This window comes from Mobula birostris, chromosome 25 (assembly GCF_030028105.1).
Source record: "Mobula birostris isolate sMobBir1 chromosome 25, sMobBir1.hap1, whole genome shotgun sequence".
NCBI classification, from domain to species: Eukaryota; Metazoa; Chordata; class Chondrichthyes; order Myliobatiformes; family Myliobatidae; genus Mobula; species Mobula birostris.
The window spans coordinates 7,189,531-7,212,597 of NC_092394.1; the positions used below are offsets into that span (position 1 = coordinate 7,189,531).

Below are 23,067 nucleotides of genomic sequence, written 5' to 3' on the forward strand. Positions count from 1 at the left end.
GAATCATATATTGGATTAGGTCTGACATGGACGAACAATCCAAGACTAATTCCCCCACCATCTCCCACCCCGAGTCTGATAAGCTCTTCCCTTACCAACATTTATGCATTTCCTTTCTGAATGTGACAGTTGAAGCTGTCTTCACTATTGCCCTGACAACACCCTAAACATTCACTGTCACTTGTACCAGTTACTTTCACTCCATGTCCAAGCTTCTGACCTGCTAGTGACAATAATTACACTATAACTTTCTTTACCTTTCATAATTTTGTTAACTTTTGATATGTTCCATATAAAAAAAACTCCAATTTCTTAAGTCTATCATCATAACTAGTCACATATCAAAGTTGCTGGTGAACCAGCAACTTTGATGTGTGTTGCTTGAATTTCCAGCACCTGCAGAATTCTCGTGTTTGCGATCATAACTAGTCCTTTGTTTTAGTAAACTTTCTACACCCTGTCAGAATTCTTTGCACCTTTCCTGATGAACTATACACAATGATCAATTTGTAGCTGAACTTACATATTGAGGATTCATTATGACTTCCAGTGTATTGTCTCATTTGTGGTCCAGAATATTAAATGCATTTTAACCACTTTCATAGCTTTCCCTACCTCCTTCAACAAACTATATAAACATACCCACAAATCTATCTATTCAATTATCCCTTTTAGAATTATCTCCTCCAATTTGTTTTGCCTCCTCTCATCTTCCTTCCTTATTACCCTGCAATTCCTTCCCAATATCCTTCACATTTTTATCAATCAATTTTAATTGTCGCCTCTATCTCACTGAAATTTAACATACCCGCATGGTTAATGTGTCCCTAGGTTTTCTATTCTCTATATGTTTAAAAATAGTCCAAGTTATGTCTCCATGGATTTTATGGTCAGCTGAAATGAAGTTTACTGTCCACTTGGCTGAGATATTACATAGAATAGTACAGCACAGTACAGGCCCTTCAGCCCACAATGTTGGGCCGACCCTCAAACCCTGCCTCCCATATAAGCCCCCACCTTAAATTCCTCCATAAACCTGTCTAGTAGTCTCTTAAACTTCACGAGTGTATCTGCCTCTGCCACTGACTCAGGCAGTGCATTCCTCGCACCAACCACTCTCTGAGTAAAAAACCTTCCTCTAATATCCCCCTTGAACTTCCCACCCCTTACCTTAAAGCCATGTCCTCTTGTACTGAGCAGTGGTGCCCTGGGGAAGAGGTGCTGGCTGTCCACTCTATCTATTCCTCTTAATATCTTGTACACCTCTATCATGTCTCCTGTCATCCTCCTCCTCTCCAAAGAGTAAAGCCCTAGCTCCCTTAATCTCTGATCATAATGCATACTTTCTAAACCAGGCAGCATCCTGGTAAACCTCCTCTGTACACTTTCGAATGCTTCCACATCCTTCCTATAGTGAGGTGACCAGAACTGGACACAGTACTCCAAGTGTGGCCTAACCAGAGTTTTATAGAGCTGCATCATTACATCGCGACTCTTAAAGTCTATCCCTCGACTTATGAAAGCTAACACCCCATAAGCTTTCTTAACTACCCTATCCACCTGTGAGGCAACTTTCAGGGATCTGTGGACATGTACCCCGAGATCCCTCTGCTCCTCCACGCTACCAAGTATCCTGCCATTTACTTTGTACTCTGCCTTGGAGTCTGTCCTTCCAAAGTGTACCACCTCACTCTTCTCTGGGTTGAACTCCATCTGCCACTTCTCAGCCCACTTCTGCATCCTATCAATGTCTCTCTGCAATCTTCGACAATCCTCTACACTATCTACAGCACCACCAACCTTTGTGTCGTCTGCAAACTTGCCAACCCACCCTTCTACCCCCACATCCAGGTCGTTAATAAACTACTATTATTGAACTACTGTATATTCCAGCAAAGGCCAAAATGAACTCTAGTGTCCACACACAAGTAGGAATGGAAACATTAAGAGCTACAATCAGAGTAGCAGCAGTACTCTCAATGGATACAATTAAATATTCCCATTTCAGCCTGATGCAGCTAAAAAGCACAACTGCTTCCAAGGTCAGTGCAGTCAATAAAGATGTATTAATGTATTTAAACTAACTATTGCTGCTTAAAACCAAAGGAAATAACAGCAATTGTGGTCAGAAGTGCCCACAGAGGACACCTCGGAGGAAGTGCGGGTGTAAATCGGGGTTACAAGTGCGTTTAAGGAAACGGTTTTAAACTCCCTATACTGACTATCTTGCTGGCAAACATGCAGTCTCTGGTGAATAAGATCAATGATCTCGGAGCTAGGGTGCCTAATCAGGGAGATTAGGACCATGTGTACCCTTTGTTTCATGGAATCCTGGTTAACCCCTTCCGGACCAGATGCAGAGATCCAGATCGACGGGTTTACTATAATCCGTCTCTCAAAAGCAGAGGTGGAGGAGTATACCTCATGATCAACTCTTCTTGGTGCACAAATATATAGGTGCTGTCCCAGTTCTGCTCACCAGACCTGGAATATCTAGCAGTGAAGTGCTGTCCTTTTTAGCTATCACGGGAGTTCTCTGGAGTCATTTTGGTAGCAGTTTACATTCCACCTCAGGACAATGTCAAGCAGGCTTTAGATGATCGAGCAATGGGATCAACATGCACAAAGCAGCGGACCCTAACACCTTCACCATCGTTTTGGGAGATTTTAACCAGGCTAAACAACTAGTTCTATGCCCCCCTTTTGAAAGAGGGAATACAACTACAGCTGTGAAGATCCCTGGGGCACCTGATGACCCTGTGATCTCTGTCTCAGAGGCCAATATTAGGCTGTCTTTAAAGAGAGTGAACCCTCACAAGGCAGAAGATCCCAATGGAGTACCTGGTAAGGCTCTGAAAACCTGTGCCAACCACCTAGTGAGAGTATTCAAGGACATTTTCAACCTCTCACTGCTACGGGTGGAAGTTCCCACTTCAAAAAGGTAACAATTATACCAGTGCCTAAGAAGAATAATGTGAGCTGCCTTAATGACTATCGCCCAATAGCACTCACGTTGACAGTGATGAAATGTTTTGAGAGGTTGGTTATGACTAGACTGAACTCCTGCCTCAGCAAGGACCTGGACCCATTGCAATTTGCCTATTACCACAATAGGTCAACGGTAGACACAATCTCAATGGCTCTCCACATGGCTTTAGACCACCTAGACAACACCAACACCTATGTCGGGATGCTGTTCATCGACTACAGCTCAGCATTTAATACCATCATTCCCACAATCCTGATTGAGAAGTTGCAGAACCTGGGCCCCTGTATCTGCCTCTGCAATTGGATACTCGACTTCCTAACCGGAAGACCACAGTCTGTGCGGATTGGTGATAACATATCCTTTTCGCTGACGATCAACGCTGACACCTCAGGTGTGTGTGCTTAGCCCACTGCTCTACTCTGTATATACACATGACTGTGTGGCTAGGCGTATATACACATGACTGTGTGTTAATGGAAACATCAGTGTATTTGGTAATGTGCTGCTCCTCCATTCCTTTGCGGTTTTGTTATTGAATTTGTTGATGCAGCATTATCTCCTTTGGAGGTGTTTAAACTTGTTAATCGAGTTAAATCTTCTAATGTGTAGCTGCTGTTCCTGCAGAGTTGCATGTGTTAAGGAACATCATGTTGTAAATTGCGGCCAGTCAAGGGTTTGCTTTCCACCATATAATCCTCCACTTTACCCATAGACATAACAAATTTGTGCAATATATCCCTGTAATTCATCCTTTGTTGAATGCAGACTTGTTTTAAAGTTGTAACTGTTGTGAAAATATTTTGAGGGTATTAAATATTAAATGAACGGTCTACCATGTAAACTAAAGAAAGCTGATTTAATTTTCCTTTCCCCTGTTCCAGGGAGAGAACAACAGGTGTCGGCAGAGACGCAGCATCACTGCCCAGTTGCTGGTCCTCTATTACACTCTTTCATATGAAGAGACTCTCTTGTCCAACATCAAACCATTGGGTATGTCTTCCTCTGCCTCACTGAGAAACATGCTCTTTTCAACTCTCTCCTTTCACACTTAGATGCGCTACCATTCAGTAGTCCGTGATAAAGTCAAATATTCTGTGAGACACAAAATTCCCTTGCCACAGCCTCCTCTACCTAGATCCAAAATAGAGGCAGCAAATCAAGAACAGTTTGAGCTTGTCTTGATATTTCATTCTTGGCTCTTCAACAAATTGTAGTGCAAAATGGAACAAAAGTGATTTTCCACATTAGAGAGGATAACCTGTGTCAGTTGTGGCTCGATCGTACTACTTGCTGTTTGGGATTTTACATAGAACAGCAGATCACAGTACAGGCCTTTCAACCTGTACTGTGCCAACCCTATGTCCTATTCCAAGATCAATTAAACCCTTCCCTCCTACATAGCCCTCCCATTTTTTTCCATCTCATCAGACTATCTTGGATTCTCTTAAATGTCCTAATGTATCTGCCTCTATCCCTGGCAATGTATTCAATTAATTTACCTCTGTGTCATTTAAAAAAAGAAGCCACCTGTGACTATTACCACCCTTGCAATAAGGTGCTGGCTGTCCAGTCTTATCATCTTGCACTGTTACCAAGTCACCTTTCACCCTCCTTTGCTCCAAAGACAAAAACCCCAGCTCACTCAACCTTTCCTCATAAGACGTACTCTCCAATCCAGGCAGCATTCTCTAAACTTTCCACGTTCTTCCTATAATGAGGTCTAACTAGGGTTTTATAGAACTGCAACATTACCTCACAGCTCTTGAGCCCAGTCTCCCAACTAATGAAGGCTAACACACGAAACATTTTCTTAACCACCCTATCAATTTTAATATAACCTCTGGGGATTTTTAAACAGATAATCCCACTATGACATCCACTGTATTACTCAAGGAATTCTGCACTGTCTGGATTGTTGACTTAAACCTTAGAGTCATAAATGACTTCAGTTTAACAGCCTCTGAAACAATTTTAAAAGTGCAAAGGAGTTTTCTGTACTGACCTAGGAAGCATTATTCTTCAGCTAACATACATGACCAGATAAGTTGTTTTGTATATTTTAGTACTTTACAGCAACCTTTTAGACACTAATTGACTACTCTGTTTCCCACATAATGTCAGTTTTTTTAAAACCAGGCAAAAGTACTGCTAAGTGATTTGGAACATACATTGTTATTGCATAAATGAAAATATTATTTCAGTTCGTCTGATGGTCACTATTAATTTGTTTTTATCAAACTGAGCTATGAATGAAGTTTCACTTTTCTCGTTTGACCCTTGCATTTTTCCTTTAAAACCTATTGGATTGTTGTCAGATTGGGCTATCGTTGGTGGGCGTACTAAATATTTCTTTCACTCTTGTGTGTGTTTTACAGCTGCAATGCAGAAGAAGCCCAAGTCATACTCTGCAGCACTAATGGACCAGATTCCTATTAAGTACTTGATTCGGCAGGCACAGGGGCTTCAGCAGGAGCTGGGAGGTAAAAGCAGATACTCCAGTTGTACCACAAGGCTACACTGAACACACAAGTTGTGATGATAAACAAAATGTCACCCCTACCATTATCCTAGATAGTGTATGTGGAGAGGATGGCTCCTGTAGTGAGGGATTCTTAGACCGAAGGGCACAGCACCAGAATAGGATGTTCCTTTAGGACAGAGATGAGGAGGAATTTCTTCAGCCAGAGGATTGTGAATCTGTACAATTCATTGCCACAGACCTTTGTGGAGGCCAAGTCATTCAGTATATGTAAAGCGGAGGTTGATAGGTTCTTGATTGTAAGGGTATCAAAGCTAACATGGATAATGGGGTTGAAATGAATAATAAATCAGCCACAATAGAATGGAAGAGCAGACTTGATGGGCTGACTAACCTAATTCCACTCCTATGCTGCTATGTGCTATATCTTTGAATCCTTGTTATAAATCTTATTAACTCTCTTCAGTCCTGTTGAAATGAGATTCCATTGGACTTTGTCTCTAGCTATTGAAGTTGTAAGGTTTATAGCCTTAGAATCATAGAGCACTACATCACAAACAGGACCCTCATTCCACCTTGTTCTGCCTAATCCCATCAACCCTCACCATACCCTCCATTCCCTTCTCATCCATGTACTGTATTTACCCAAACTTCTCTTAAATATTGCAATTGAACTTGCATCCACCACTTCCACTGGCAGCTTGTTTCCCATGGTTTCATGGGAAGAATGTGCTAAGCATAGTAATAGGCCACTACCATCACAGAAGATTTTGTGTCTTATTTGCTTATCACATTTGATTGGGCTGCTGTACATATCTGAGCTAGGGAAAGGTGGAAGGAAGATGGTCTGAATTGATTTTCCAATCACTAAACAATTTGTGGTACTGGTTGAGAAGATGATGGGATTCAGATTGCTATCAATGCTCACAGAAGGATAGTCAGGTGAGGTACTAGAATGCTGTTACTGTCGTTGAAATAAATCCTTCAAGCACGCACACCTTCATGAAAGGCTGGAAAGTAGAGATTAGAATTTAAATTTCAGTTGGTTGTCAGATGTATTCCCTGCAATTTTCCTCTAATTCAAAGTTCAAAGTAAGTTTATTATGAAAGTACATGTGTGTCACCATATGCAATCCTGAGATTTTTTTTTGTGGGCGTTCACAGTAAAAATGAGATACAATAGAATCAATGAAAGACCACAATCAACAGGACAGGTATACAATCAATGTGCACCTGAAAAACTAAATACAAAAATAAATAATAATAATAAACTCAATATCAGAAACATAAAATGAAGAATCATTACAGGTGAGTTCAGTGATGTGGATGAGTGAAGTTATCCCGTCTGGTTGAAGAGCCTGATGGTTGAGGCGTAATAACTGTTGGTGAACCTGGTGATGTGGGCCCTGAGGCTCCTGTATCACCTTCCTGATGGCAGCAGTGGGCAGATTTGATGGTGGGCGTTCTTTGGACGCTGCTTCCCCTGCAGCAGCGCGGCGTGTAGATGTGCTCAGTGGTGGGAAGGGTTTTACTCGTGATAGACTGGGCTATATCCACTACCTTTTGTAGGCTTATCTGCTCAAGGGCATTAGGGCTTCCACACCAGGCAGTGGAACAATCAGTCAATATACTCTTCAGCACACTTCTATAGAAGTTTGTCAAAATTTTAGAAAACATGCTGAATCCTCACAGACTTCTAAGAAAGTAGAGGTGTTGCTGTGCTTTCTTTGTAATGGCACTTGTGTGCTGGACCCAGAACAGGTCCTCTGAAATGAAAGTACTGAAGAATTTGCTGACCCTCTCCACTCCACTTCTGATCCCCTGGTGAGAACCCACTCATGGACCTCTGGTTTCCTCCTGAATTCAGTAATAAGCTCCATGGTCCTGCTGACATTATGTGAGAGGTTGTTGTTGTGGCACTACTCAGCCAGATTTTCAGCCTCCCTCCTATATGTTGATTCATCGCTACCTTTGATTTGGCCAACAACTGTAGTGTCCTCTGCAAATTTAAATATGGCATTGGAACTGTGCTTGGCCTCGCAGTTGTAGGTATAAAGCAGGGGTGTACCTGTGTAGATGGAGATTATGGAGGAGGTGTTGCCAATCTGAACTGACTGGGGTCTAGTCTGTAAGTGAGGAAATTGAGGAGCTGATTGCACAAGAAGGCACTGAGGCCAATGTCTTGAAGTGTATTGTTTAGTTTTGAAGTGGTGATATTATTGAATGCTGAACTGTAGTCAATGAACAGCATCCTGATGTATGCAGCTTTGCTGTCCAGATGTTCCAGGGTTGAGGGAAAAGCAAATGAAATGATAGTCATACTTTATTGATCCCGGGGGAAATTGGTTTTCGTTACAGTTGCACCATAAATAATAAATAGTAATAAAACCATAAATAATTAAATAGTAATTTGTAAATTATGCCAGGAAATAAGTCCAGGACCAGCCTATTGGCTCAGGGTGTCTGACCCTCCAAGGGAGGAGTTGTAAAGTTTGATGGCCGCAGGCAGGAATGACTTCCTATGACGCTCAGTGTTGCATCTCGGAGGAATGAGTCTCTGGCTGAATGTACTCCTGTGCCCACCCAGTACATTATGTAGTGGATGGGAGACATTGACCAAGATGGCATGCAACTTGGACAGCATCCTCTTTTCAGACACCACTGTTAGAGAGTCCAGTTCCATCCCCACAACATCACTGGCCTTACGAATGAGTTTGTTGATCCTGTTGGTGTCTGCTACCCTCAGCCTGCTGCCCCAGCACACAACAGCAAACATGATGGCACTGGCCACCACAGACTCGTAGAACATCCTCAGCATCGTCCGACAGATGTTAGAAGACCTCAGTCTCCTCAGGAAATAGAGACGGCTCTGACCCTTCTTGTAGACAGCCTCAGTGTTCTTTGACCAGTCCAGTTTATTGTCAATTCGTATCCCCAGGTATTTGTAATCCTCCACCATGTCCACACTGACCCCCTGGATGGAAACAGGGGTCACTGGTGCCTTAGCCCTCCTCAGGTCTACCACCAGCTCTTTAGTCTTTTTCACATTAAGCTGCAGATAATTCTGCTCACACCATGTGATAAAGTTTCCTACCGTAGCCCTGTACTCAGCCTCATCTCCCATACTTGTTGTTGACCTGTTGTGACAGTAGGCAAATTGGAGCAGATCCAAGTCATTTCTGAGGCAGGAGTTGATGTGTTTCATCATCAGCCTCTCAAAGCACTTTATCACAATGGATGTAAGTGCTACTGGATGGTCTTTGAGGCAGGTTACCATGTTCTTGGGCACCGGTATAAGTAAAACCTGCTTGAAGCAGGTGGGTATCTCAGACTGCAGAAGAAAGAGGTTAAAGATACCGGTGAATACTCCAGCCAGTTAATCGGCATAGGTCTTTAGCTCTGGACCAGATGCTTTTTGTAGGTTCACCCTTATGAAGGATGCTCTCACATCAGCCTCCAAGACTGAAATCACAGGGTTGTGGGGGGGGGGGGGGGGCGCTGTGGGAGTTCATGAAAGTACCTCCGTGTTTTGACAGTCAAAGCAAGCATAAGAAGCATTGAGCTGGTCTGTAAACGAAGCCTTGTCGGTTGGTTTCACTCTGTAGCAGGAGATGGTATTCAAGCCCTGCCACAGCTGTCAAGCCTCCTTCAGTGGTCTTAGAAACACAAACACGAGGAACTCTGCAGAGGCTGGAAATTCAAGCACACACATCAAAGTTGCTGGTGGACGCAGCAGGCCAGGCAGCATCTCTAGGAAGAGGTCTCCCTGACGAAGGGTCTCGGCCCGAAATGTCGACTCTACCTCTTCCTATCGATGTTGCCTGGCCTGCTGCGTTCACCAGCAACTTTGATGTGTGATTCTTCAGTGGTTCGTGTTTGGTCTGGAATTGCCACTTCGCACATGAGATGGCTTTCCAGAGATCAAAGGTTCATCTTATTATGAAAATAGGCATGTGTAATGCAACTTCGATATTTGTCTATTCCAGATTCCCATTAAATACAGAAAGAAAAGTCATCTACTACTCCTCTTTTCCCCCCCCCCCCCCCCCATGGCATGAAAAAGAAAACTCGCAGACCCCAAAATCTCTCCTCATCCACGGCAAAAAGCAGCCACAATAACCATCAACAACCCTCTACACAAAACAATCCCTGACCCCCTCACTGGCACAGCAACAGTAGCATCAAGCCCCTAACTCCCCTTACACTCAGAAAATTAACATATCCACAAGAAAACACTGAAAAACTGAAGGAAACTAATATAAAGTACAGTCCAATGATCACATAAATCTCAGAATATGGGAAACATCTTTTTGCTGTGTACAGGAAGAGTAGCTACACAGCTTCAGTCCTCCGTAAAGAGTGTCCGCAACCTGGTTCCGAACGTGCCGATCCGCCTGCAGACCGTCTCGTGCTGAGCCATCGCTGACCCCCTCTGCATTCACCTTGATGCTTCAGTCTTCCTCACTGCTTTGAGATGGAGGCATTCATGACCCTGCACTTCATCTCTGGTCTTTTCCACGAGTTACCTTGCATTCTCGGACCTAGTCGGCCTCCCATCTATGATCTCCACGAGGCTGCTCTCCGGACACATCTTTGATTGAGATGGAGACTGTGTGTCACAGGCTCCAACAGTTTCTGTAAACACAAAAAAGCAAGCAGAAGGTGTAGAAAGTGAAATATTTGGAAAGGTTTGCTACCGGAAAGATGTTGCATAAGAAATCATTGTTTGCTGGCACCATCTAGACCAGAAGTATCGTACCTGAAACTCTGTGTTTAACTTGGTTGCCAGACCTGAATGCCACTGATCTGGCTCGCAGCAGACTGAATCTTATGGTTTGTTTAGGGCTTCAGGTTGGGGAAGACTCTGAATGGTATTGTGGGAACACTTTTTTATAAAAGTCCAAGACAACTGTGGTGTATTGGTTCAGATCCTAATTCTATTGCAAAACTATCATTGCAGTTCCCAACTGACTTTCAATCATCCAACGTGTATTCAGTTGTCTTCAAAAAGAAGCTCATAAAGTTATGTTGTAACTGTCATCCTTTTGCTGCAATGTGATATGATACAGCCTCAATTAGATTTCAGAATTATTTAGATTTGTGTGTTAAGAGGCACATCTTGAACAGACAATGGTTCTCCTCTCCTCAGGTCTACACTCTGCATTGTTGCGCCTGTTGGCCACCAACTTCCCTCACCTGTGCATGGTGGACGACTGGATGTGTGAGGAGGAGGTCACGGGCACGGAGGTCCTGCTCAGCAGAATGCTTCTGACCAGTCGGGCCAAGCGCCATTCGCCCAAGAAGCTGCAGGAAGGTAACAGTACCAAAGCTGACTGGGGTTGTGTGAACAACTGCGTATCTTGGTGAGATCTCTAAGGAAAGAGGTACTGGCATTGGGGAGGATCCAGAGGAAGTTTGCAAGAATGATCTCCGAGATAAAATTGTTAATTTATGAGGAGTGTTTGATGGCTCTAAGCCTGTATTTGTTGGAGCTGACAAGAATGAATCATTGAAACCTATCGAATATTGAAAGGCTTAAAAAGTGTGGACATGGAGAGGATTTTTCCAATGGGGGGGGGGGAGTCTAGAACTAGAGGGTACAGACTCCGAATACAAGGATATCCCTTTAGAACAGAGATGGGGAGGTATTTCACTGAGTGGAGTTGATTGCTGCAGACAGCTGTGGAGGCAAAGTCACAGGATATATTTAAAGCAGAGGTTGATATATAGTCTGACTGTAAGGACATCAAAGGTTACAGGGAGAAGGCAGGAGAATGGTTGAAAGGGAAATATAAACCAGCAATGATTGAATTGCAGAATAGACTTGATAGGCCAAATAACCTAATTCCTACATCTTAATGGTCTTCTGGCCACGTAGTTTAAGAAAAGTGAAGATTAGTGTCTGAGTTTAGATGACACTGAAAATATCACAAGTAGCAAGAGAACAGGTTTGAGACAGATAATACATTAGCCATGATTGAAAGACTTTGAGTTAAATGGTCTAATTCTGCTCTTAAGTTTTACGGTCTTATTCAGAATACAAATATTTGGAGATTGCATAAATGCATTGTATTTTCTGGCCATTTTTTTAAAACTAGCAATAGTACCACCATAGAGACATTCTCTTTTATCATTTTATTTGATAAATCCCGTTGTTCTGTTATCTCCAGCTTTCCAGGTGGCTTCTGGCAATTACACTCAACTGATACAGATCTTGGAGGACTTGACCCTTTTGTCTGCCAGCGAGCTGATCCCATTTGCTGAAGCTTTGATGTTGGATTTATACAAGTTACTGGAGCCAGGGGTTCCCCGACAAATTCTGCAAATAGTTAATCAGCTCTGGAGGCTTCTCAACACTGTTATGCCAAGGAGGTAGGACATCCTTCATACAGAGTTCTGATCCTGGGGTCTTTGTTTAGAAACCTTATCCAGAACTTTGGCCATCCTCCCCATGCAATGTGTTCATTTACCCATACTATTATGTAATGATATAGAACATCGAGCAGCACAGCCCATCACATCTGATACCAGTCTAACCAATCCCATTTGCCTGGACATGGCCATTTTAGATGTTTCTTTTGTAATCATTCTTCATTAGTTAGTCAAATAGAGTTCATTGGTTAAATGGAACCTTGATTTTATCGAGTACTGGTTAGTTGGCTTTCACTGAGCACCTTAAATGACATGTTTATGTTTGTAGGCTCTGGGTGATGACTGTGAACGCCCTGCAGCCAAAGGCCAAGCTGCTTCGCCAACAAAAGTACACACAGAATGACCTGATGATTGATCCACTGATCGTGCTGCGATGTGACCGCAGAGTGTACAGGTAAGGCGCTGACAGCGAGCTCAGCATGAATCACTCCAAACTCAATGTTCTATGTTGCCTCTCACTCAGAGTATCATGGGTTCAAAACAAAAAGTAATAAACTTATTCGACCAAATATTCTTTTGTTCCTAAATACTCCAGTGCAATTCTGGCTCTTCTTTCTTCTCCATCCTGGATTGATCTGTGAAAAAGGTGGGCAGTGAGTTGCAGGGTCACTTCAGATTTAAGAGCTGTACACGTTGCTGGGACTACTCGGTTAGAGGCCGGAGACTGGAAGCCTGAGTGGGAGAGAGAACAGGAACTGGTTTTGCTATTGTTTTGTTGCTTGTGTTCTGTCAAGTATTGTGGGTGCTGGAATGTGTGCCAATACTTGCGGGCTTCCCCCAGCACATCCTTAGATGTGTTGGTTGATAATGCAAAGGGTGCATTTCACTATGTTTCCATTTGCATGTGATAAATCTAAATCTGAACATGGATCAGTACAGCACAAGAACAGGCCTTTTGATCTATGATATCTGCCAAATTAAACTAAATCTCTGTCTTCTTCGTATGATCTTTTTCTCTCCAGTCCCTGCATTTTCACATGCCTGTTTACGAGCCCCTTAAACAAGATTATCGTATCTGCTTCTACCACTAATCAGACTTTGTCATTGAATAAAGTAGTTGCTCATCTCTGACCACACTCCATATATCTATTGTTTGTTCATATCCCTTAATACCTTTGGTTAACAAAAGACTTGTATGTCTTTGATTTCAAATCAGCAATGTGGGAGTCTTTTACCACTGTTTATATGGAGAAATGTTTCTTAATTTCACTCCTGAAATCCATGTACCTAATTCTTGAGCTTCATCTCAAACAAGCGAAAATTTGCAGATGCTGGAGATCCGAGCAACACACACAAAATGTTGGATAAACTCAGCAGGCCAGGCAGCATCTACGGGGGAAAAAAAAGTACAGTCAACGTTTCAGGCGGAAACCCTTCAGCAGGACTAGGAGTGGATTTGAAAGTTGGGGGGAGGGGGGAGAACCACCAGGTGATAAATGAAACCTGGAGGGGGAGGGATGAAGTAAAGAGCTGGGAAGATGATTGATGAAAGAGACAGAAGGCCATGGAAGAAAGAAAAAGGGGGAAGGAGCACCAGAGGCAGGCGATGGGTGGCCAAGGAGATGAGAGAGGGACAGGGGAATGGGAAATGGTGAAGAGGGAGGGTGCAGGGGGCAGTACCGGGAATTTGAGAAATCAGTGCTTGTACCATCAGGTTGGAGGCTATCCAAATGGAAAATAAGGTGTTCTACCATCAACGCTGCGCTGAACTGCATCTCTACCATTTCACACCCGTCTGCTCGTACCCTATCTTCCCACCACCCTACCTGGGATAGGGTTCCACTTGTCCTCACCTACCACCTCACCAGCCTCTGCTTCCAGCACATAATCTCCGCCACCTCCAATGGGATCCCACCACCAAGCACATCTTTCCCTCTTCTTCCCCACCCCCCCACTTTCTGCTTTCCACAAGGATCGCTCCCTACGTGACTCCCTTGTCCATTCATCCCTCCCCACTGATCTCCCTCACTACCATTCAGGGTCCTAAACAGTCCTTTCAGGTGAGGCAACACTTCGCCTGTGAGTCTCTTGGGGCCATTTACTGTGTTTGGTGTTCCAGTTGTGCCCTTTGGTGAGACACAACGAAGATTGGGAAACCACTTCGCCAAGTATCTACTCCGTCCGCCAGAACAAGTGGGATCTCCCAGTTGCCGTCCATTTTAATTCCACTTCTCATTAAGTCCATTCATGGCCTCCTCCACTGTCGTGATGAGGCCACACTTGGGTTGGAGGAACACCACCTAATATTCTGTTTGGGTAGCCTCGAACCTGATGGCACAAACATTGATTTCCCAAACTTCCTGTAATGCCCCCAACCCCCTTCACCATTTCCCATCCCCTTTTCCCTCTCACCTTATCTCCTTGGCCACCCATCACCTCCCTCTAGTGCTCCTACCCCTTCTTCTATCTTCCATGGCCTCCTGTCTCTTTCACCAATCAACTTCCCAGCTCTTTACTTCATCTCTCCCCCTCCAGGTTTCACCTATCACCTGGTGGTTCTGGCTTCCCTACCCCCACCTTTTAAATCTGCTTGAGCTTTTTTCCTCCAGTTCTGCTGAAGGATTTCGGTCTGAAATGCCAACTGTACTATTTTTTTCCATAGATGTTGCCTGGCCTGCTGAGTTCCAACATTTTGTGTCTGTTGCTGTTGAGCTTCATCTTCTACTTTGGGCTTCCCAACCAGTGTCAATCGCTACTCTGTAGCAACTTCTTCAGTTATCAATATTGTGAAAACTTTGCAACATAAGATGATAGGTGAAACCTGAAGGGGGAGGGATGAACTAGAGGTAGGAAGTTGATTGGTGAAGGAGATACAGGGCTAGAGATGGAGGAGTCTGACAGAAGAGGACAGAAGGCCATAGAAGAAAGAAAAGAGGCGATGGGCGGGCAAGGCGATGAGTTGAAAGGGGGATAGGGAATGATGAAGGTGAGGGGGGAGGTGGGGTATTACTTGTAGTTCGAGAAATCTGTATTCTTGCAATCAGGTTCGAAGCTACCCAAATGGAATATAAGGTGTTGTTCTTCCAGCCTAAGTGTGGCCTCATCACGACAGTGGAGGAGATAGATACATCTGAATGGGAATGGGAAGTGGAACTAAAATGGGTGGCCACTGGGAGATCCCATTTTTTTTCTGGCAGATGGAGCGTAGGTGCTCAGCGAAGCGGCCTCCTAATCTACATCAGGTCTCACCGATATACAGGAGGCCACACCAAGAGCACCGTGCACAGTATATGACCACAACAGACTCACAGGTGAAGTGTCACATCACCTGGAAGGACCGTTTGGGGTCCTGAATGGTAGTGAGGGAGGTGTAGAGGCAAATGTAGCACTTGTTCTGCTTACCAGGATAAGTGCCAGGAGGAAGATCATTGGTGAGAGGCAAACAGACAAGGGAATTGCATAGGGAGCAATCCCTGCAGAAGGTGGGGGGGAATCTTTGATCAGATTATCCCAGAAGCTTATAAGCTTGTGGTAATACAATCTTTTTTGGCATTAACCCACAGGGTATTGGTTTGGTGTGTCTAGGTTATCATTATCCTCCACAGCAATGATCTCCTCTCGAGTGTACCCAGAATTGAATTTCTACTGTTTATGCAGATCTTGGAAATTACAAGCATTTATCAGCTTTGCTGTGCATTGTCCCAACTACCAAAGTATTCTAAGGGAACCTTGGAACAGTCTGCCAGATTAGCATTGATGTTCTATGAGGTTTGATGTTTGGTTTTGCTATGGTCTTTGGTTTTGAGCCAATCCTGGCTGGGTAAAATTCTAATTTCCACTTCAGGCTTCATAGAATGTAATACAAACGAAGTACATGCATACATAGTGCAGGACCGTACAGATCCTTTGTCCCACATTGTTGTGTCAACCTTTTAACCTACTCCACGGTCAATCTACCTTCCCTCCCACATAGCCCACCACTTCTCTTTCATCTAGATGCATATTTAATAGTCATTTAAATGTCCTGAATGTATCTGCCTCTACCATAATCACTCCCAGCAGGGTGTTCTATTCACTCTGTATTTTTAAAAAAAAAAAACAACACTGCCTCTGACATCTCTTCTAATGAAGGCCAACACACCACATGTCACCTTAACCACATCATCAACTCGCACAGCAACTTCGAGCGATCTGTAGGGGTGCAGTGATGCTAGAAAGCTTTTTAACTCTGTAGAATTGTCTCTATTTCTGCATAAATGTGACCTCAAGTATGATCGGATCTTTACATAAATCCTAAAACTAGAAAAAGAGAGCCAAATTAAATAAATAACACTAAAAATATTATACTTGTTGATTTATTTATTGAGAAAAATAGTCCAATATTACATGTATTTTTTGGAAAAAGCATGTGAACCTCTGGGGTAAAGCCTTCTCAGAAGCTATTTGGAGTTGGGTGTTCCAATCAATGAGGTGAGATTGGAGGTGTGGGTTGTAGAAGTGCCTTGCCCTATAAAAAAGACAGGTTACTGACAGAGCCTGCTCTTAAGAAAGATGCCTTTATGTGCACCATGCCTTGATCAAAACAACTTTTAGAGAACCTTAGAATAAGATTTGTACAGATGCCCAAAGCTGGAAAAGACCACAAAGGCATTTCTAAAGACCTGAGTTTTCATCAGTCCACAGTAGGAGAAATTATCTACAAATGGAGGAAACTCAGTACCGTTGCTATTCTCCCTAGGAGTGGGCATCCTGCAAAGATCACACCGAGACCACAAGGTGCAATGCTGAAGGAGGTGAAAAAGAACCCAAGGGTGATAGCAAAAGACCTGCAGAAATTTCTAGAACTTGCTGAAGTCTCTGTTCATGTGCCCACTCTGAGAAAAACACTGAAGAAGAATGGTGTTCATGGAAGGACACCACAGATGAACAACTGCTCTCCAAAACAAAATTGCTGCACGTCGTAAGGTTGCAAAAGTCCACTGAATGCTCTGCAACACTTCTGGGACAACGTTCTGTGGACAGATGAGACAAAAGTTGAACTTTTTGGCAGAAATGCACATTGCTATGTTTGGGGGGAAAAGGGCATTACACACCAACACCAAAACCCCATCCACACTGATATGGTTTGGGGCTGCTTTGCTACCTCAGGGCCTGGACAGCTTGCAATCATGAGGAAACAATGCCAAGGTAGCAGTCCGTCATCTGAAGCTTAATAGAAGTTGGATAATGCAACAAGACAATGATCCAAAAGACAAGAGTAAATCAACAACAGAATGGCTTAAAAAAAAGAAAATTAGTGTTTTGGAATGGTAGAGTCAAAGTCCTGACCTTGATCCTACAGAAATGTTGTGGAAGGACATTGTGCAAGCAGTTCACACAAGGATGCCCACCAACATCCCAGAGTTGAAGCCATTCTGTGAGGAGAAATGACTCAAGCTGATGTGCAGGACTGGTCAACAGTTACCAGAGACATTTAATTGAATTTATTGCTGTATGAGGGGATCACATTAGTTACTGAAAGCAAAGGTTCATATACTTTTTCCAACAAATACATGTAATAGTGGATATTTTTCTCAAATGAACATGTATAATGTTTTTAGTATTATTTAGTTTTAGGATTTGTGTGAAAATGCAGAAATAGGGAAAATTCTACAGGGTTCACAAACTTTCTAGCACCACTGTATGGACGTGGACCTCAAGATCCCTCCGTTCCTCCACACTGCTAAGAATCCTCACTTTTCTAGTTTGAACACCATCTACTATTTCACAGCCCAGCTCTGTACTCTTATCAATGTCCTGTTGTAACTTGTGAAACCTTCACTTTGCACAACTCTACCAACCTTCGCGTCTTCTGCAGCTTACTTAACCCACCCTTGTACTTCCTCATCCAAGTCATTTATAAAAATCATAAATAGCAGGGGTCCCAGAACAGAGCATTGCAGAACACCACTGGTCACTGACCTCCAGGCACAGCACCTGTTACCACCCTCCGCCTTCTGTGGGCAAGCAAATTCTAAATCCATGCAGCCAGGTTTCCCTGGATCCCGTGTGTCCTGATTTCCTGAATGTAAGAAAGACTCACTGGCTTTATAATTCCCAGTACTAACCCAATTACCCTGAAGAAAGTAAGTAACATTTATCACACTCCAATCTGCTGGTACTCTAAGGGCAGGGGTTCCCAACCTTTTCTGCACTGTGGACCAGCTGACCCCGGGGGGGGAGGGTGGGGGGATAGGGTTGCCAATGACAGAGAGAGACTACAATGACCATGAAGCCTTGTGCGGACACCAGTGCACATGCGTGTACCTGCTGATTTTTTTTTCCCTGCAAATCGTTTTTGGCGATTCTGTTCGGGGGGGGGGTGTTAATCACAAACGCAATATAGGTGATAAGTGGCTAATACACTCAATTTCATTTCTAAAAGAGTTTATCTAATGAACTTAATATTAATCACACAGCGCATATTTTCCTCGCATGAATATAGCGATAAGTCAATTATCAGGGGAGGACGGGGGGGGGGGGCTTGAAATACGTGTTGAACGAACTCCCGGTCGAAGTGGCAGAAGCAGGTTTGATATTATCATTTAAAGAAAAATTGGATAGGTATATGGACAGGAAAGGAATGGAGGGTTATGGGCTGAGTGCAGATCAGTGGGACTAGGTGAGAGTAGCGTTCGGCATGGACTAGAAGGGCCGAGATGGCCTGTTTCCGTGCTGTAATTGTTATATGGTTTTATAAGTCAATAGCATCATAACATTTTAAGTAACGTTTGGATATTAAACACACAGCACATATTTTCCCTGTATGAACATATAAAATCATTGCAACACACCAATATTGCTGAATCAGTGGGAGCCCTGGGCTTGTTTTCCTGCAACAAGACGATCCTATCGAGGGGTGATGGAAGACAGCGATACTCGAAAGGGGTTCCTGATGTCCAGTCTATTCCGCAATTTAGTTTTCGTTGCATTCATTGCAGAAAACTCCGCTTTGCAGAAAAATTTTGGAAATGGAAGCAACGTTTTCAGTGCTTTCATGGCTATCTCAGGATATTTAGCCTTGACTTCGATCCAGAATGCCAACAGAGATGTTATGTCAAATATGCTTTTCAGCCCGCCGTCATTTGCAAGCTCGAGGAGTTGATCTCCTTCCCGCGCTGACATGGATGACGCGCAGGTAATGACCTCGTATGCGTAATGGCTCAACAGTGTGCGTGACAGGGAATGAGGAAAGGTGCAGCTGACTCATATCGCCAAATCATATCGTTTCCTCGCGGCCCGGTAGCACATGCCTTGTGGCCCGGTGGTTGGGGACCACTGTCTTGGGGCCATAGTAATACTTCACTGGAACATTAAATAGTTTCCTTATACTTATGATATTCCACATCATCTGTTACGGGGAAGTGCTAATATTGTAGTGTTTTATATGTTTGTTTTTTAACTTTAGGTGTCCACCACTAATGGACATCACCTTGCACATGCTCAATGGATACCTTCTGGCCTCAAAGGCCTATCTGAGTGCCCACCTCAAGGAAAATGCGGATCAGGACACCAAGCTGTATCAGAACAATACAATGGGGATTGTGGGGCAGCCTGACACTCCAGAGGTCACAAGAGAGGAACTGAAAAATGCCTTATTGTCAGCCCAGGTAATAATGCTGCATTATGCTATAGCCTCTTAGATACGATCTAGAGAGTAGTCTGAAATGAATGTGCAGGAAGGATGGATAGACTGAAGTCTGGGTAATTGCAAATATGATCATGGTGTGAGGGAAAGATTTTTGAGATGGTTGTGTTTCAAACAGAGGTATTTTGAGCAGCTGAAAGAACCACAGATCGTTGACTTGCCTGGTATGAAATGCATGCATGCACTTGTTTCTTTTATTTTATTTAGAGATGTAATATGGTAACAGGCCCCAACCTGTACATCTTTAGAATGTCGGGGGAGAAAACTGAAGGAAACCCACATGGTCTTGAGGAGAACGCACAAGCTGCTTCCAGACAGCAGTGGAACTCGGGTGACTGGTGCTGTAATACTACACTACCATCCCGACCTGTGTGTGCTTGTGCCCTCGCTTTTAAATTAATTTGATGTGAAGAGAATATCTGAAACAATGCTAACAATACCCCCAAATAAAGTGAAAGGACACGTATTTGTCTGTGGCCTTTACATGGTAATATTTTTCCTTCAATGTTCAGTGGTGTTCTGTTTGCAGGACAGTGCCGCCGTTCAGATTCTGCTGGAGATTTGCTTGCCTACTGAAGAAGAGAGGTCGTGTGGTGCTGCAAGGTTTCTGGAACCGCTGGACCAAACAGGTGGTCTGTCTGAATGCTCTGAGGACAGTCAGGACACTTTACTGAGCAATGTCCGGGAGGTGCAGTGTCTCATTTGCTGTCTCCTGCATCAGTTGTTCATTGCAGATCCAAATATTGCCAAACTTGTTCACTTTCAGGTCAGTGCAGCTTATTTATCAAATGATACTCGTAAATGGCCCAGAGCTTCACAGAACAAAGTTACTTAAGTTCTGTGCTCTTATTATGTAGCAGCCATGTGAACTGAATAGCAATGAGATGGGTATCATCTGTTAAGGTTGGAACACTGAAAGAAATAACAATCAACCAAAGGGTGTGTACTGTCACCTGAACCATAGAGCAATTTGGTGGGGGTATTCTTGATTTGGTTATTTGATCAAACTGTGGCATCTCAACTCTGCAGCACCACTTCCACACTGCATTAGAATTTCAGCTAGCATCAGGTGCTGTGTTGGTGATATTTGTAGTCCATAAACATGATGGCATTAAAGATGCAGAAAGTAAGAATGTGATCAGTCAGAATCAGGTTTATTATCACTGATATTTGTCATGAAATTTACATTTAGTCATTTAGCAAATTAATTTGTGCTGCAAGCTGAAACAGGCAAACACGAGATTCTGCAGATGCTGGAAATCCAGAGAAACCCACATGCAATTCTAGAAGAATTCAGCACGTCAGGCAGCATCTATGGAGAAAAATAATAATTGTCCTGATGAAGGGTTTTGGCCCAAAACGTTGACTGTTTATTCCTCTCCATGGATGCTGCCTGACCTGCTGAGTTTCTGGAAAACTGACAGTGCACAATTATGGCTTTACCTTAAAGTTTTAAAAGTGCTGCCTTGATTGTGATAGGCAGAGGTATTGTTGAGCTGATCGGTGCACTGCAGATGTTACATTATCTTACATATTTCACATCCTCAGGATGTCAAAACACTTCAGTACTTTTGTAATGTTATCATTGTTCTGTTTGTCATATCACAGCAGAGAGGAGAAATATCAGTTTTGGTGGTATCAGGGAATAGTACCAGGACACCATTATAAACTCCTGGGTGAGAGAAATGCTGTCCACAGTGCAGTATCTGTTTGGTTCTCTGGCCTATCTGAGCTACGAGTACTGCCTGTGATCCAGTTAGATACTTGTCCAAGTATTGGGGTTCATGTAGCAGACACATTGTGGTTCAAGGTGTTTCTTTCCATGTGGTGTTTATTGCATTATGCAGGTGTGCGTGGGCCAAGGAACCAGATGAATTGACTTTGAGGCAGCTGCAGCTCAAACTTTAGAATTAATACCTGCATCCAATTCTGCAGTGAACTAAAGTAGGGCCATTAGGATTCATAAAACAGTAATTGGTAGTTTCTAGGTGACGGGCATAAAACTTGGTGTTAAACAAATATGTTCGATAACAATTGTTAATTTAATCCTGTTTTTTTTTTTTAAAACTGATCAGGAAGCAGCATGAAGTCAGCTGCTCGCCTAATTGTGAACATCGGCTTCTCTCCCTGTTTGGTTCTCCACGTATTACCGGAAGACTTTTTCTGTGTGATGATCTTTGTGTCTTGAGTTTGAACAAAATTTGTTTTCACAGGGTTACCCAAGTGAGCTATTGCCCCTGACTGTGGCTGGAATTCCCTCCATTCACATATGCCTGGACTTCATTCCTGAACTCCTGGCACAACCACAGCTGGAGAAGCAGGTAATTCAGGGTCCACTGAAATGCAGTTATTGTATTTACATACAGTATTGTATAACTAGGAGGCTCAACAAATGAAGAAATGAGCAAATGAAAGAAACAATAGACATTATATAGTGAAATGTACTTTATATACACTCCAGATCCCACTTTATTGGGTATAGGAGTGGAACCTAGTGTGATCTGCTGCTGCTGGAGCCCATCCACTTCAAAGTTCGACGCGTTGTGTGTTCAGAGATTCTCTTCTGCACACTGCTGTTGTAATGCGTGATTATTTGAGTTACCATCATCTTCCTGTCATTTTGAACCAGTCTGGCCATTCTCCAGTGACCTCTTTCATTAACAAGGCATTTTCACCCACAGAACTGCTGCTCATTGGATATCTTTTATTTTTTGCACCATTCTCCGAAAACTCTAGACTGAGACTGTTGTGCCTGAAAATCCCAGGACATCAGTTTTTGCAATACTCAAACCACCCTGGCACTGGCAGTCATTGCAGGGTCAAAGTCCTGTTTCTTCCCCATTCTGATGTTTGGTCTAAACAACAACTGAATCTCTTGATCATGTCTGCATGCTTTTGTGCATTAAGTTGCTACTGCAAGATTGGCTGATTAGATATTTGCATTAATGAGATGTACAAGTGTACCTAATAAAGTGGCCACTACATGTAGTTCAGCTCATTTATTATATGCACATAATTAAACTGGGTATCATTTAGTCTGGTTTCCTGTATTCCAAAATAGCAGTCAAATATCATTCAGAGAAAATGTTTCAGTAGCATTTAAATTTAAGTGGTTTCTCACCAACACTTGACCACTACCTGTCTTGATTTACGGTTGATCGAAAAGTAGATAAATTTTATCAGGAATGAAATTCTGTGCCCCAAGTTACCCCACAACAAAAACATCATAGGTTCTCAGAGGTGCTTTGGGGAGTCCTATCCGATATATATTTATATCATGATTTTGGTATGATGCCTCCTCAAACCTTACTCCCTCTGAATGCACTACCCTCCACTCTCTCGGCACCATTTCCAATCTTGCCATCAAACCTACAAAGAGGGTGCTGTTGTAGTACGGTGCCCTTACCTCTACCTTTCTGAGGCTAGGCAGCATCTCAGACCATCAGAAAACTGTCCACTACTGTCACTGACCTTATCAACCCTGCAGACCCACACTGTTCGCTTCTACCTCCTACCCAAACCTGACTCTCTGGGTAGGCC

At 43.3% G+C, this 23,067-nt stretch overlaps 1 protein-coding gene across 2 annotated transcripts in view; it reads left to right on the forward strand.

The window, feature by feature from the left end:
- ints2 (integrator complex subunit 2) overlaps window positions 1-23,067 on the forward strand; it is a 60,528-nt gene that overhangs the window by 32,816 nt on the left and 4,645 nt on the right. For both annotated transcript variants that reach the window (XM_072243545.1, XM_072243546.1), the window contains exons 15-22: window positions 3,871-3,979; window positions 5,365-5,469; window positions 10,618-10,782; window positions 11,639-11,840; window positions 12,169-12,294; window positions 19,288-19,489; window positions 20,057-20,293; window positions 21,741-21,848. In XM_072243545.1, the coding sequence (XP_072099646.1) occupies window positions 3,871-3,979; window positions 5,365-5,469; window positions 10,618-10,782; window positions 11,639-11,840; window positions 12,169-12,294; window positions 19,288-19,489; window positions 20,057-20,293; window positions 21,741-21,848 (1,254 nt within the window). The remainder of the gene's footprint in view (window positions 1-3,870; window positions 3,980-5,364; window positions 5,470-10,617; window positions 10,783-11,638; window positions 11,841-12,168; window positions 12,295-19,287; window positions 19,490-20,056; window positions 20,294-21,740; window positions 21,849-23,067) is intronic.